Source organism: Lithobates pipiens, unplaced genomic scaffold (assembly GCF_037356315.1).
Source record: "Lithobates pipiens isolate NorthernLeopardFrog02 unplaced genomic scaffold, aLitPip1_a1.2 Scaffold_27, whole genome shotgun sequence".
NCBI classification, from domain to species: domain Eukaryota; kingdom Metazoa; phylum Chordata; class Amphibia; order Anura; family Ranidae; genus Lithobates; species Lithobates pipiens.
This window is the reverse complement of record NW_027507788.1, coordinates 47,762,570-47,777,278: the sequence shown is the minus strand read 5'-3', so window position 1 is coordinate 47,777,278 and position 14,709 is coordinate 47,762,570. Positions and strand designations below refer to the sequence as shown.

The window sequence follows — 14,709 nt, the reverse complement described above, 5'->3', positions numbered from 1 at the left end:
TTTACTCATTTCTAGTTCACTTTCTGTAATAATATCTGCCTTTCTTTTTTCCAGGGTTTTTTTTTCTTGTCTTTATTCCCTTTTTGCTGTTTATCTGGTCCTGGACTCTTTAGGCTCCTGTCCTTTGTCAGATATTTCTTTATTGTACTCGTATTTGCATTTTCTTTAGGGGATTTTGGTTTGTCGCCTTTTATAGCTCTGCCTATCATCGTGTTTTTTTTCCTTGTATTTTTTTGTTTCACCAGGTTGATTTTCAGCTTCATGTACCTTCCACACCTTCCTGAAACTATATAATTATATGATCTCAACAATTTCATGAAGCACTTTTTTATCGCCAACCTTTTTTTATCCAAATAATTAGTCACTTATAGCACAGTTCAATAGGGGGTATCTAAGGTTATTCAGGTATTGCCTTTCTCGAGACCCTTCTTAAGCAGTTCATATGCCCTTCATACACAGTTTCAAATACAGTTTATAATTGGTTTCATAGATAACTTGTCTGCAATTTCATCCGTAGTTTATACGTAATTTCATATAAGCTTCATAAGACTGCTTCATACGCCATCCAGATATTACTTCAGATGGATGTAAAGCCACTATTCTAACGATTTAATTGGAAGAAAATAGGACTATTCAGATAATACCTTATCCCAGACCAATTCTAGGCAGTTCTTAGCCAGTTCATAGACAGATCCTCAACAGTTTCATAAACAGTTCATGAGTGGTTTCATGTATAATTTATAAGCAGTTTTATAGCCAGTTTATAAGCAATTTCAAACAAAAATGTGTATATTCGTATATGATTTCACTTGCCAAACTTGTGCAACTTCCTACTGCATACATGTGCTATTTTCTTATGCGACTTATAAGCAATTTCATGAGCAGTTCATATATTATTTTCCTAAGCAATTCAGAGGCAATTTCGTGAACAGATCATATGTATTTTCATAACAAGTCAAAACTGTTTTATAGGCAGTTCATTCTTGAGTAAAGCATTACGTTTTTCACTTTAGGTGTAAGTTGTCACTCCCCCCTTCTTCTCTGCTTGCTTCTTTGTCATCGACACTTTCATGGCCAGTTCATAAGGGGTTTCATGGGTAATTCCTGAGCAGTTTTATAGCCAGTTTATAAGCAGTTTCAAGCAAAATTTGTATATTCATATGTTGTTTCACCTTCCAATCTCGTGCAATTTCGTACTGCGTACCTATACTGTTTTCATATGCGATTCATAAGCAATTTTCATAGGCAGTTTATATACTATTTTCCTAAGCAGTTCAGAGGCAGTTATATAAGCAAACCATAGGCATTTTCATAACAAGGCAAAAACTGTTTCCTAGGCAGTTCATTCTTGAGTACAGTATTAAACTTGTCACTTTAGGTGTAAGTTGTCACTCACTGCTTCTTCTCCGCTTGCTTCCTTCCTTCCAGCCTTTCAGGAGACTACGCAGAATGCCTCTGCCTCTCCTCTCCCTCCTCCAATATCTTCGATGAGAGGGGGTAGAGAGGTAAAAATAAAAGATGAGGGGGAAGAAATGAACTTTCAAACACGATACCAATCCAAACTCCCGAAGCAGTTTGTAGACATTGGGGGTAGACATTGAGGGGAAAGTAAGAAATAAAAGCAGGTCATCTGCAAACAATGCACATTTGTGCTCCTGCCCCCTGCACATCACTCCTTTGACATCAGCGTTAGGTCTGATTGCGATAGCCAATGTTTCAATGGCTATCGCAAATATCAATGGGAAGAGTGGGCACCCTTGTCTGGTCCCTTTTCTGATAGCAAAGGGTTCAGAGTATTTGCTTAGTAGACGCACTTGGGAGATGGATGATAAATAAAGAGAGTGGATAATACCTAAGAGAGTTGAGCAATGAGATAATATCAACTGCTCTCCTGATCTGATATGGTCATTGTCTCGCAAGGATGAAGTCCACTTGGTCCTTGTGGATGTATGTTGCTATGAAGCTTGCTAGTCTGGTTGCTAGGACTTTTGTCATAATCTTTAGATCATTATTGATAAGTGAAATCGGTTGGTAATTACCAATTTCGCCTGTGTCTTTCCCTGGTTTGGGAATAACAGAAATATATGCCGTGTTGAGCTCCCCGCCGTATGAGGCGTCTTCAATTTGACAGCTCTTTTATAACTGAGGGCAGGGCAGGTGCCTCCCATGGAGGTGGGTTGTCACGTTTTTTTTTCTTTTTCGGTCCGTCGGCAGAGCAAGAGAAGAAGAAGAAGACTTCGTGGGACGGTATTATTTTTTAATAAAGGACTTGTCCCCAAGCCGTGTTATGTAATTTTTACAATTTTCACACTTTTTTGTGGGAGAGAGGCCAGGATCTGGGGGTCCCCTTGTTAAAGGGGCTTCCAGATTCCAATAAGCCCACCGCCCGCAGACCCCCACACCCACCAGGCAAGGGTTGTGGGGATGAGGCCCTTGTCCCCATCAACATCTATCTATCAATCCCAAAGCACCCTCCCCATGTTGAGGGCATGTGGCCTGGTACAGTTCAGTTCATCTTGGTGTGGGGTTCCCCTTAAAACCCATACCAGACCTGAAGGGCCTAGTATGGAATTTGGGTGGACCCCCACACAATTTTTTTTGTTTTGGTTTCGGGGTTCCCCTTAATATTCATACCAGACTCAAAAGGTCTGATAATGGACTGTGGGGGAATCCCATGCCGTTTTTTTCAATGACTTTTATGTGTATTGCCGAGACCGACAATTCATGACTTTTTTCCTTTAGAAATGTAATTTTTCTCTCGGACTGTTGTAAACACAGGAAACATGCGCCACTTTACAAGCATACTATAGACACCCCCAGGTATGAAATTTAAAGGAATAATTCACTTTTATTGTTTCAAAAACGTCTGTTTTTAAAACTTTTTTTTTAATTGATACATCTCCCCTGGGGCAGGACCCAGGTCCACAAACACTTTTTATGACAATACCATGCATATAAGCCTTTAAAATTAGCACTTTTTAACTTTTAATGTTCGTGTCCCATAGACTTTAACGGTGTTCATGCGTTCAAACTAATTTCTTGCCTGTTCTCATGCTCTGCTGCGAACCGAACCGGGGGGGGGGGGCGTTCGGCTCATCCCTATTAGCCATAGACCAAGGGGGAAGAGTGTCTCAGTGACATTGTATAACTTACCTGATTAGGAGATGGCTCTTGACAGTGTGGTCGTGCATCAATCCTATTCATCGCCTGCGTCTGGGAGCGGATTGTGTGAGAACTCCTGGGAGACATAGAGACGGACAGAGAAAAGACAGCAGAAGAGAAGGAGAAAGAAAGGACAGTAACAAGTAAATATGAGTGAGTATAAGTAATAAGCATTTGGAGCTGAATATAACACTAACCCCACCCAGGATAGGAATGGACCTGCCAATTCCCATCCCATAATCAGAGAGATCTGAAGATCCTCAAGACAAGGGTCTTCATACCGTCTGTGGGAGGTAAACACGTTTAACTCAGAAATTGCGTGTAGTAGGGAGAATGGCTCTGCCTATCACCTGAACAGTGATCCTCTCCAATTAATCACTCCTCCAAGTGAGTGCTCAATAGGTAGGTATTTAGTTGCTGTAGATAGCGTGTCCTGTCACCTGAAGCATGACTCCCCACAGTGAGTCATTCTTCTCAGATGAGTATGCAAATAAGTAACTAATGCCTATTCCCGCCACCTAAAGGGGTCACTTTTACAGCAGAAATGTAAAGGTGTGTGTGCTTAACCTGTGACCTATATTGAGTAATGTGCTAATATAGCTCTATTCTTCGTACTATTGGAAGCTTTATATTCAACACCTACTTCTAAAATGTTCGTGCAAAACGTGATGCTAATCTCATCAAATCATCTACTACAGGCAATATTCATTCCTTGAAAATACATACTTGTTCAAGTTCATGTATAATAAATTGATAGTTAATTAGTTATGGTATTAAAAAAGAGTAATTAAAGCAAAGACCAGTGGGAAAAAGTATATAAAAAAGATAAAGAATAAACAAATAAATAAATAAATAAATAAATATAATGAATGGAAAATGATTATTGAAAAATAGCAAGTTGAGTCTTAAATGATGCAAAAAATCGTAAATTAACCACTTGCAGACCGGACCATTTTGCTGGTCAAAGACCAGACCACTTTTTGCGATTCGGCACTGCGTCGCTTTAACTGACAATTGCGCGGTCGTGCGACGTGGCTCCCAAACAAAATTGACGTCCTTTTTTTTCCCACAAATAGAGCTTTCTTTTGGTGGTATTTGATCACCCCTGCGGTTTTTATTTTTTGCACATTGCACATTTTGCACAGTCAATGTGCATTAGAGAGACCTATAGTAAATAGAGAGAGATCACAAAGTGCTTTCGGGGTAAGATAGTTGCTGTTATACAATGCAGTACTGCTGCAGATTAGAGATATGTTTAGTTAGTGATGTCTACAGTCAGGGTGGGTTGGACAGACCTGGCATAGACAGGGAGAGAACAAAGACTGTTTGCAGGGAGAGACAGTGCTGCTGCTAAATGCTGCTATATGTACAGTCATGCTATGTACACACGATTGGATTATTCAGCGGACTTGGTCTGGCGGACCAGAGTCCGCCGGACAATGCGCCCGTGTGTGGGCTCCGGCGGACTTTTTCTTCCCAAAAGTCTGGTGGATTTAGAAAGAAGTTTTGACTCAATCCAACCGTCTGTGTGCTAGTCCGCCGAACTTTTGAAATGAATGGACTTTCTCACACATGGAATAAAGTCCGTTCATTTTGAATGTGGCTTCAGGTAGATGGAACTAGCGAAGGAAGTCAATGTTGCCAGCTCCATCGACGAGATTGACACCTCGCTAGCCCCATCACCTGGTATGGATTTAAAGGGGAAGCCCTACGCCAATAAAAATGGCGTGGGGGACCCCCCAAAGTCCATAGCAGACCCTTATCTGAGCACTCAGCCCAGCCGGTCAGGAAAGCCATACCAGGCCTCGTGCCCTCAACATGGGGGAGTGCTTTGAGGAAGGGGGGCCCCTGCGGCCCCCCACCCCAAAGCATCTTGTCCCGATGTTGATGAGGACAAGGGCCTCTTCCCAACAACCCTGGCCGTTGGTTGTCGGGGTCTACGGGAGGGGAGCTTATCAGAATCCGGGAGCCCCCTTTGATAATTGAATAATAATAATAATTTAATAATAATACCCCTACCCATTCACCTGGGGAAAAAAAGTGTACATAAAAAAAACACAACACAGGTTTTTAAAATACTTTATTAGACAGCTCCGGGGGTCTTCTCTTCTTCCGTCTTCGGGGGTCTTCTCGCCTCTTCTATGCCTCAGTGAAGAATCAACAGAGTGAGTGACTGTGTTCACTGTGTTAATTTTAGATAAGGAAAACACTGGAAAATGACATACCGTATTTATCAGCGTATAACACCCACCGGCGTATAACACACACCCCAAGTTTAGGAGGGAATTTTAAGGAAAAAACTTTTAGGGGGGAAGTTTAAGGAAAAAAAACTTACATTTAAATGCCCATCAATGCAGCCTTATCAGTGTCCATCAGCACCCTTGTCAGTATCATCTGCAGCCTTGTCCATTATTTGCAGCCTTGTCAGTGTCATGTGCAGGTTTGTCATGCAGCCTTGTCCATCATTGCACCCTTGTCAGTGTCATATGCAGCATTGTCATGCAGCCTTGTCCATAGTTGCACCCTTGTCAGTGTCATTTGCAGCCTTGTCCATCATTTGCAGCCTTGCCAGTTTCATTTGCAGCTTTGCCTTTTAAAAATGGCTCTGTTGAGATACAGAGCCGAATGTCCTGTGTATCTCGGCGGCGCTCGGCCGTTCTCAGGAGCTTTCGGCCGCTCTTGACCATTCTCTGCAGCTTTCGGCCACTTTCGGGGCTGATTTTCCCCTGATTTTAAGGGGGAAAAAGGTATGTGTTATACGCCGATAAATATGGTATTTACTAGCCCCTTCCCCCACTCTCCATCCTGAAAAATCCCCTGTGTCTACAAAATAGGGGATAGATTTATGGCATTTTTGAAAATTATTATTATTTTTCACTAGTAATGGTGGTCTGCGACATTGTGGTGGACAGATCGTACACTTTCAACACTTTTTGGGACCAGTGACATTATTACAGTGATCAGAGATAAAAAATGCACTAATCACTGTATAAATGACACTGACAGGGAAGGGATTAACACTAGGGGGAGATCAAGGGGTTAAGTGTGTCCTAGGGAGGTGCTTTATAACTGCAGGGGGAGTGGACTGACTGCTAGTACAGAGAGATTGCTGTTCCTGATCACTAGGAACATACTATCTCTCTGTAATCCCCGTCAGAATGGGCATCTTCTTTGTTTACAAAGGCAGATCCCCATTCTGCCTTTCTAAAGGAGAGATCGTGGGTGGCTGGACCCATGAATCACTTCCCCGACCACATAGCGGGAGCATTTGCAGCATCCAATGCACAAAACGACTTACGGGTACGTCATTTCAAGCAACAGGGCCGCCCTGCCACAGTATATATATGCGGTGGGCGGCCCTTAAGTGGTTAAAGTAGTACCTGCCCCCTGCACTACCTTGATCCGACTTTGATGCGACTTGAGGTCCATAGACCTCAAGATTGCACAGGCATTGCTTCAAGTTGTTTTAAAGTCATGGCAAAATCACGCCAAAGTCACAGCTAAATTGCACGTATTCAGGTGGCAGAAGTGTGAAGAGGGCCTTGGGAGCTGTTAAAGTTAGGGTAGGTTCAACCTCTCTTGACCTCCCTCTCCTAAATGAGGAAGAATCGCTTTCAGGAAAGGAATGTTTTGACCGCTGGCCGCAAAACGTGAAAAACCCCGGTAAAAAAACAGCAAAAAACATTGTTTTGCCACGATTTTGCAGCGCTTTGCATTTTCCCACAGTCAAAGTAGTTAACTGAGTGTAGGAAATTGGAGTACATACTGTAGGCTGAGATCACATAACATACTCTTTATATTTGTAATATATGTGTTATGCCAGGTTTTTTTTGTTGCCTTTCGCAGGGTGACTGTAATATTCCCTAACATTTCATTCTAGGAAATAGACATAAGAACATAAGAGCATAAGAACATTTAACCATAAGATTTACGGAAAATCCACCAGCAGCAGCTTTCTGAGCATTTTTTTTCTGCTTCTAGAAGCAGTGTTATCCCAGGTGTCCATGCACACTATTTTAGTTTAGAAGTGTTTCTGAAGCTTCAGCTTCTAGAAGCAGAAAAAGCTAACTTTTTCGCAGCAATTTGCAGGCAGAAATAAAGCAAAACAAACTGCTGCTAAAAGCTGGCACAAAAACGCTATTATGAGCGTTTTTCATCCAGCAATTTTCTGACATTTTTTTGAGCTTATAGCGTGCATGGAGCCTTTTAGAGAAAATTGTCTAACACTAAGAACATTTGATCAGCAGATGAAGAAATAGTATTAGGGAAACCTCAGCACTGTGTACAGTCTATAGAGAAATGTGTGTGAATGGCCAAAAAAATCTGTGTTCAGATAAACAAACCTTTAACTGCAGCATAGAGTGAGTTGTTTGACAGCAATAATAATAGCAATCAAAAATTGGGAGAAATTAATCTCTAGTGTGGAGACCTACAATATGTTGTCTACCACATCCTATATGTATTTGTAGGTATATGTGTATATATAAAAAAAATGTATCTACTAGAAAACTACCAGGGCTTTAACGGTACCATCAAACAGAAGAAAGTATAAAAAATGTCAAGTTTTTTTGTATACAATATTAAAAGACATATCATGTTAAAATCATGAATGTAATAAATATGATAATCTATTGAAACAACCATTATTATCTCCTACAATACTTGTATAATGTTACCCCAATCAGCCATAATAGAAGTGGGTTGATGGGTTGCTTGTTAGTTCTTCAGCGCGTTTCACAGGTCTTTGCCCTGCTTTATCAGGAAGACAAGCAATATCAATAAATCTCTGAAATTATAGAAAGGTTTGTATCAAAAATATGTACAAAAAACAAAAGGAAAAAGCAACATAAAGGGCAAATGTTGGCATTAATATGCATATATACATATATTGTACCTATTGTGAACAATTGTTTAATAAAAACAGAAAAGCTGTATGGTCTACAATCATAACACCATAACAAGAATGGAGCCAAGAAAGTTGAAATATACCTCATCAGATCGGCAGGTAAATTGGTCTCAGATTTGGAAACCATTGCTGCACAGTATACTGCAAGGTAAAGTAGGTTTTGATAAATGGTATGAAATGAGATAATAAAGTGGCTGGCTGCAATGAGAGACTATGTACCACCAACAAAATAATATATAGTATATATTATAACATGATATATCTAAGGGTCCCCCTTCTATCCCAACTGCATCCCTAAGAAGGTGCTGCTATACACAGTAAGTGGGTGTTGGGGAGAGCTGGAGCAGATACAAAAAACACTATCGTGATTCCTTGATTAAAACCTGCCCAGTGTCTCGATCAGAAACTTCAGCCTACTAAAACTGTTTACAGACTTCATGGAGTCTGTGCAAAATATCTGGCTATTGTCTCTGAACTATTACACTTAAATATTTACCGATAAAACCTGCTTTAACTCTTCCTCTAAAATTTCTGCCTAATGAATCTGCTTGCATAATGTGTATTGACTGAACAATATTTCTTACTATTTTGAATTAATACACAGTGTTTTTGTTTTTTACTAAAACCTGCTTTATTTATCCCATTAAAATTGAGGCCTAATAAAGCTGCTCACATACTGAGTATCAACTGTACAATATTCTGACTATTTTCTGTTAACTATTTCAGCTTTCAATTTGATGATTATATTTTTATTATTTTATTTTTTGATGGCAATAATAACAGTTACTGATTTGCGTTACAACTCTGTTGTATCTGTTATTTACTGTTCTCTTTCATTGGGTTCCTTAAGTAAGACTTGCAACACCTTTGAAACATCATTGTCTACTTTTTCCATTATGCTATCAATACCCTCCCTCCACACTGTTATGCCGCGTACACACAACCAGATTTTTCGACGGACTAGGTCTGACTGTCTTCCCAACAGACTTTCGGCGGAGTTCCGGCAAACTTTCCAAATGCACGGACTTGGCCACACACAAACACACCAAAGTGCGACAGGTTCAAACGTGATGACTTACGACTGGACTAGAATAAGGAAGTAGCCAGTAACCAATAGCGGCCCTAGCATCGTTTTTCCTCCCTCGGACTAGCATAAACACGAACGGATTTTTCGACCAGACTCGAGTCCGTTGGAAAGATTTGAAACATGTTTTATTTCTAGGTCCGTCTGACTTTTGGGGAAAAAAAAGTCAGCTGGAGCCCATACATGATCGTAATATCCAACGGATTCATTCCATCGGACCTAGTCCATCGAAAATTCCGGTCGTGTGTACGCGGTATTAGAAGAGCCCAGGGATGCATTTGAGGCTAAATAAAAAAGCTGCTTTACATCAGAGAACCATGTGCAGAAAAGGCCACGAAAACTCCTTATCACCATTATTACCTCTGCAAGGCCAGTGTCTTCCTGCTTGTGTTTTGAATTTTAAAAATTAAAAAAATTTAAAAATAAATATCTAAATAAAAAATACTGTTAAAAACCACAAACAAATAACCTACTGCTCTGTGAGCAGAAAATCTGTTTTTTTTTATTTATTTTTTCACCTTTCTTCACACCTACCCTGAAGTTCAACTTTAAGAAGATAAGTTGAAATTGCTCCACCTGTATATCAGTCATTTTGCCTGATGTAAAAGATGTAAATCTTAATTGGTGCATTTTGTGATCACCCACATTACACGGAACCTTCCCAAAATCAAACTTCTGGCTGAATAAAATAAACATGTTTATGTTGCTCATTTTTTTTTTCTTTTCAGTTCACAGTGAATTCAATAAGCGGATTTACCAAGGAGTCCGAGTTAAACATACAGTCAAAGATCTTCTAGCAGAGAAAAGATCAAGACAGACGACCAGTTCAAGGCTAAATGTAAGCTAGCTTCCATAATGTATTCTGCTTTTCTGGCTATTTAGGAATGCAGACAGAAAATGTTGCTTTACCAGATAGATATTTTCAATCCACAGTGCCTTGGAAAAGTATTCATACCCCTTGAAATTTTCCACATTTTGTCATGTTACAACCAAAAACATCAATGTATTTTATTGGAATTTTATGTGATAGACCAACACAAAGTGGCACATAATTGTATTTTTTTTTTTTTTTACAAATACATATCTGAAAAATGTGGCATGCATTTGTATTCAGCCTCCTTTACTCTGATACCCTTAACTAAAATCTAGTGGAACCAATTGCCTTCAAAAGTCACCTAATTAGTAAATAGTGTCCACTTCTATGTAATTTAATCTCATTATAAATACAACTGTTCTGTGTAGCCCTCAGAGGTTTAATAGAAAATCTTAGTAAACAAACCACATCATGAAGGCCAAGGAACACACCAGACAGGTCAGGGATAAAGTTGTGGAGAAGTTTAAAGCAGAGTTAGATTATAAAATAAAATATCCCAAGCATTGAACATCTCACAGAGCACTGTTCAATCCTTCATCCGAAAATGGAAAAACTGCAAACCTACCAAGACATGGCTGTCCATCTAAACTGACAGGCCGGGCAAGGAGAGTATTAGGCTGCTTTCACACTGGGGCGGGAGCAGCGTCGGCGGTAAAGCGCCGCTATTTTTAGCGGCGCTTTACCGTCGTTTTAGCGGCGGTGTGCGGGCGCTAGCGGGATGGTTTTAACCCCCGCTAGTGGCCGAAAAGGGGTTAAACCCGCCCGCAAAGCGCCGCTGCAGCGGCGCTTTGCCGGAGGTATTGCCGCGGTGTCCCATTGATTTCAATGGGTAGGAGCGGTATAGGAGCGGTGAATACACCGCTCCTTCACCGCTGCAAAGATGCGTATAGCAGGACTTTTTTCACCGTCCTGCCAGCGCATCGCTCCAGTGTGAAAGCCCTCCGGCTTTCACACTGGAGTTAAAGGGGCCGGTTTTTTTCAGGCGTTACACAGGCGCTATTTTTAGCGCTGTAACGCCTGAATACCGCCCCAGTGTGAAAGCAGCCTTAGAGAAGCAGCCAAGAGGTCCGTGTTAATTAGCTGCAGAGATTCACAGATCAGGTGGGAGAATCTGTCCACAGGGCAATTATTAGTCGTGCACTCCAAAAATCTGGCCTTTATGGAAGAGTTGCAAGAAGAAAGTCATTGTTAAAAGAGAGCCATAAGAAGTCCCATTTGCAGTTTGTGAAAAGCCATTTGGGGGACACAGCAAACATGTGGAATAAGGTGCTCTGGTTAGATGAGACCAAAATTGAGCTTTTTGGCCTAAAAGCAAAACTCTATGTGTGGTGGACAACTAACACTGCACATCACACTGAACACATCATCCCCACCATGAAACATGGTGGTGGCAGCATCATGTTATGGGGATGCTTTTCTTCAGCAGGGACAGAGAAGCTGGTCAGAGTTGATGGGGAGATGGATGGAGCCAAATACAGGGCAATCTTAGAAGAAAAAAAGGAAAAAATATGTGTAGCGCTTCAATATTACTAAATGTAATCAACATGAAATAATTAATGTGTAATCAACATAAATTGTAGAGTAATTAAATACAGAAATTCATATAGTTAATAATTTGAGAAAAAGAGTCCATAAGATGGGCACCAGTTTCACAATGGAGCTGGTATAGAGATGACTGGACCGTCATAAAGCAAAAACAGGTCACTGGGCAGATATATTCATGTAGGCCAGCTTGTCTGTAAACGTCAAAAGAAGGTAGATAAATACTTCTTACCAGCTCTGTTGGACTCACAAAGTCATATGACAGTTGAGTCTGAAAAGGCTTGAGGTCTCACTCTGGGACCAGAGAGTATATGGAAGGAGGTCCGTTGGACTGGTGGAGGAACTTCAAACAGCTGTGTACTCAATGGCGTGTTTCGCAAACTGGAACATCGAGGTAGTTTGGAATCCAGCTCAGACACGGTCCAATACTCCAATCGCCCCAAATGGGGAGAGAAATGTTTGGGGGTTTAAACCACACAGAAGGGAGAAAAGAAAAAAGAGCTCCACATGGTGCGGGTCAAATGATATAAAATACGGATTTATTGAAGTCAAAAAGTTATAAATGACTTGGTGATCACAGAAATAAAATGAAGTAAAGTTAAAAGCAATGTAGGGTGCCAACAGCTAGCCCAACGCGTTTCGACATAAAAGTCTTCGACAGGGGTTTAAACCCCCAAACATTTCTCTCCCCATTTGGGGCGATTGGAGTATTGGACCGTGTCTGAGCTGGATTCCAAACTACCTCGATGTTCCAGTTTGCGAAACACGCCATTGAGTACACAGCTGTTTGAAGTTCCTCCACCAGTCCAACGGACCTCCTTCCATATACTCTCTGGTCCCAGAGTGAGACCTCAAGCCTTTTCAGACTCAACTGTCATATGACTTTGTGAGTCCAACAGAGCTGGTAAGAAGTATTTATCTACCTTCTTTTGACGTTTACAGACAAGCTGGCCTACATGAATATATCTGCCCAGTGACCTGTTTTTGCTTTATGACGGTCCAGTCATCTCTATACCAGCTCCATTGTGAAACTGGTGCCCATCTTATGGACTCTTTTTCTCAAATTATTAACTATATGAATTTCTGTATTTAATTACTCTACAATTTATGTTGATTACACATTAATTATTTCATGTTGATCACATTTAGTAATATTGAAGCGCTACACATATTTTTTCCTTTGTATGCTGAACTTTGTTTGTTTTTAGTGTTAGCTGCTATTTTTGGCCATTGTGGCCGTCTTGTTACAGGTTTAACTTTAGCGCAGTGTTTTCTCTTTTACTTTATTTAATCTTAGAAGAAAACCTGTTAGAGTCTGCAAAAGACTTGAGACTTGGGCGAAGGTTCACCTTCCAGCAGGACAACGACCCTAAACATACAGCCAGAGCTACAATGGAATGGTTTAGATCAAGGCATATTCATATGTTAGAATGGTCCAGTCAAAGCCCAGACCTAAATCCAATTGAGAATCTGTGGAAAGACTTAAATATTTCTGTTCACAGATGTTTTCCATCCAATTTGACATAGCTTGAGCTATTTTGCAAAGAATGGGCAAAAATGTGCTCTCTCCTAGATGTGCAAAGCTGGTAGAGACATGCCCAAAAAGACTTTCAGCTGTAATTGCAGGGAAAGGTGGTTCTAAAAACGATTGACTTGGGGGGCTGAATACAAATGCACACCACACTTTTCAGATACTTATTTGTAAAAAATGTTGAAAACTATTTATTATTTTCCTTCCACTTCACAATTATGTGCAACTTTGTGTTGGTCTATCACATAGCATCCCAATAAAATACATTGATGTTTTTGTTTGTAACATTCATATTTCTGGTTCATTGGGGACCCCATAGTAGAATTTCCTATCCAGTCAAATACCTATGATCTGTGGTTGTGGTGTGGGTGTGATGTTATCCCGTTCTATTGCCCTCCTGATGCCATGTCACTTCTGGTTCCGGCTGACAGTGCATTCCACAGTAGTGGAACAGTGATCATCACTGTCTGTCTTACCATCCTGGCCCCTCCTTTCATCTGCCTAGGAGGAAATAGACACCATTTCAAAACCAGCCGCTGTAATATTTCATGTCATACACAGAGTGGTGCACTAATGCACCTGGTACATGTGAGTATCCCATTGGGGGGTTGTTCTTATTAGTTTAATAAAATGTTTAAAGCCATATCACACTATCAAGGCTTTTTATTTCCCATTATTCCCGAGATACTGTGTGGGAAGTCCAAGATCCTGTTACCATTATAGAACCCAGGGGTGGTTCACAAGCGTGTATTGACTGACCGTAATTGCTAAGTCACACGCTCCAAGGTGAGCATTTAATACCTAGGGGGTCACTCGAATAAGAGCACCAATGCATGATCTGCAACACCTGTCAATCATTTTTAGACAGATGGATTTATAAGCATGTCAGCAGTGCTATTACTGGATACCACACATGTGCACTTTTTTCAACGGGACTGTCACCATATTGTTTTGTTTTTGCACAATAGTACTTTTTTTATATTTAAAGTGGGACTAGTGTTGTTCCCCGGACACTTATATCTGTGTTACAAAGCACTTGGATACACATGAGCACTTTATTACTAATGTTTTAATTGATATATTTATTGTTTTTATTTTGGTCATATCACATGTTACATGTGTCATATTAACACTAAACGTATTTGTTTTAATCTTTAGCATGCATTTATTGTGTAATATTCTAAAGTGCAGCGTATAATTTACTATTTTTGTCTAAGTGCATGAGCTTATGAGACATGTGTAACGCCTGCAGCTGGTTAGTGATACTTATTAGGCTTTGGTGTGATTGAGGCTCGCAGGAATTTTATCACTTTTCTAGAACATTTTATGTACATGCCAAATTAGGTATTTGGATTATTTATATTTATTAAAATTAAAAACAGCAAGCATTTCAAAACCTATTGCAGCAGAAATTGTTAAAAGAGCTTTTAACAAACATAAATAAAAATGCAAATGTTTTAAGGTTAAGTACTGTATATTATCGTAAAATACAATTTAAATAAAGACAGTATAGTGGGGCACTACTTATTGTATGCTGGCTTCCCAGTTCCTATGATACATAACTTGCTATCTTATTATTTTTTCATACCAGTCAATATTTTCTTTGGGTT

The 14,709-nt window shown here is 40.2% G+C and overlaps 1 protein-coding gene across 1 annotated transcript in view; it reads left to right on the top strand.

Moving 5' to 3' along the window:
- POU2AF2 (POU class 2 homeobox associating factor 2) overlaps positions 1–14,709 on the top strand; it is a 178,105-nt gene that overhangs the window by 104,673 nt on the left and 58,723 nt on the right. The window contains exon 2 of the mRNA XM_077456946.1: positions 9,881–9,990. Coding sequence (XP_077313072.1) covers positions 9,881–9,990 — 110 coding nt within the window. The remainder of the gene's footprint in view (positions 1–9,880; positions 9,991–14,709) is intronic.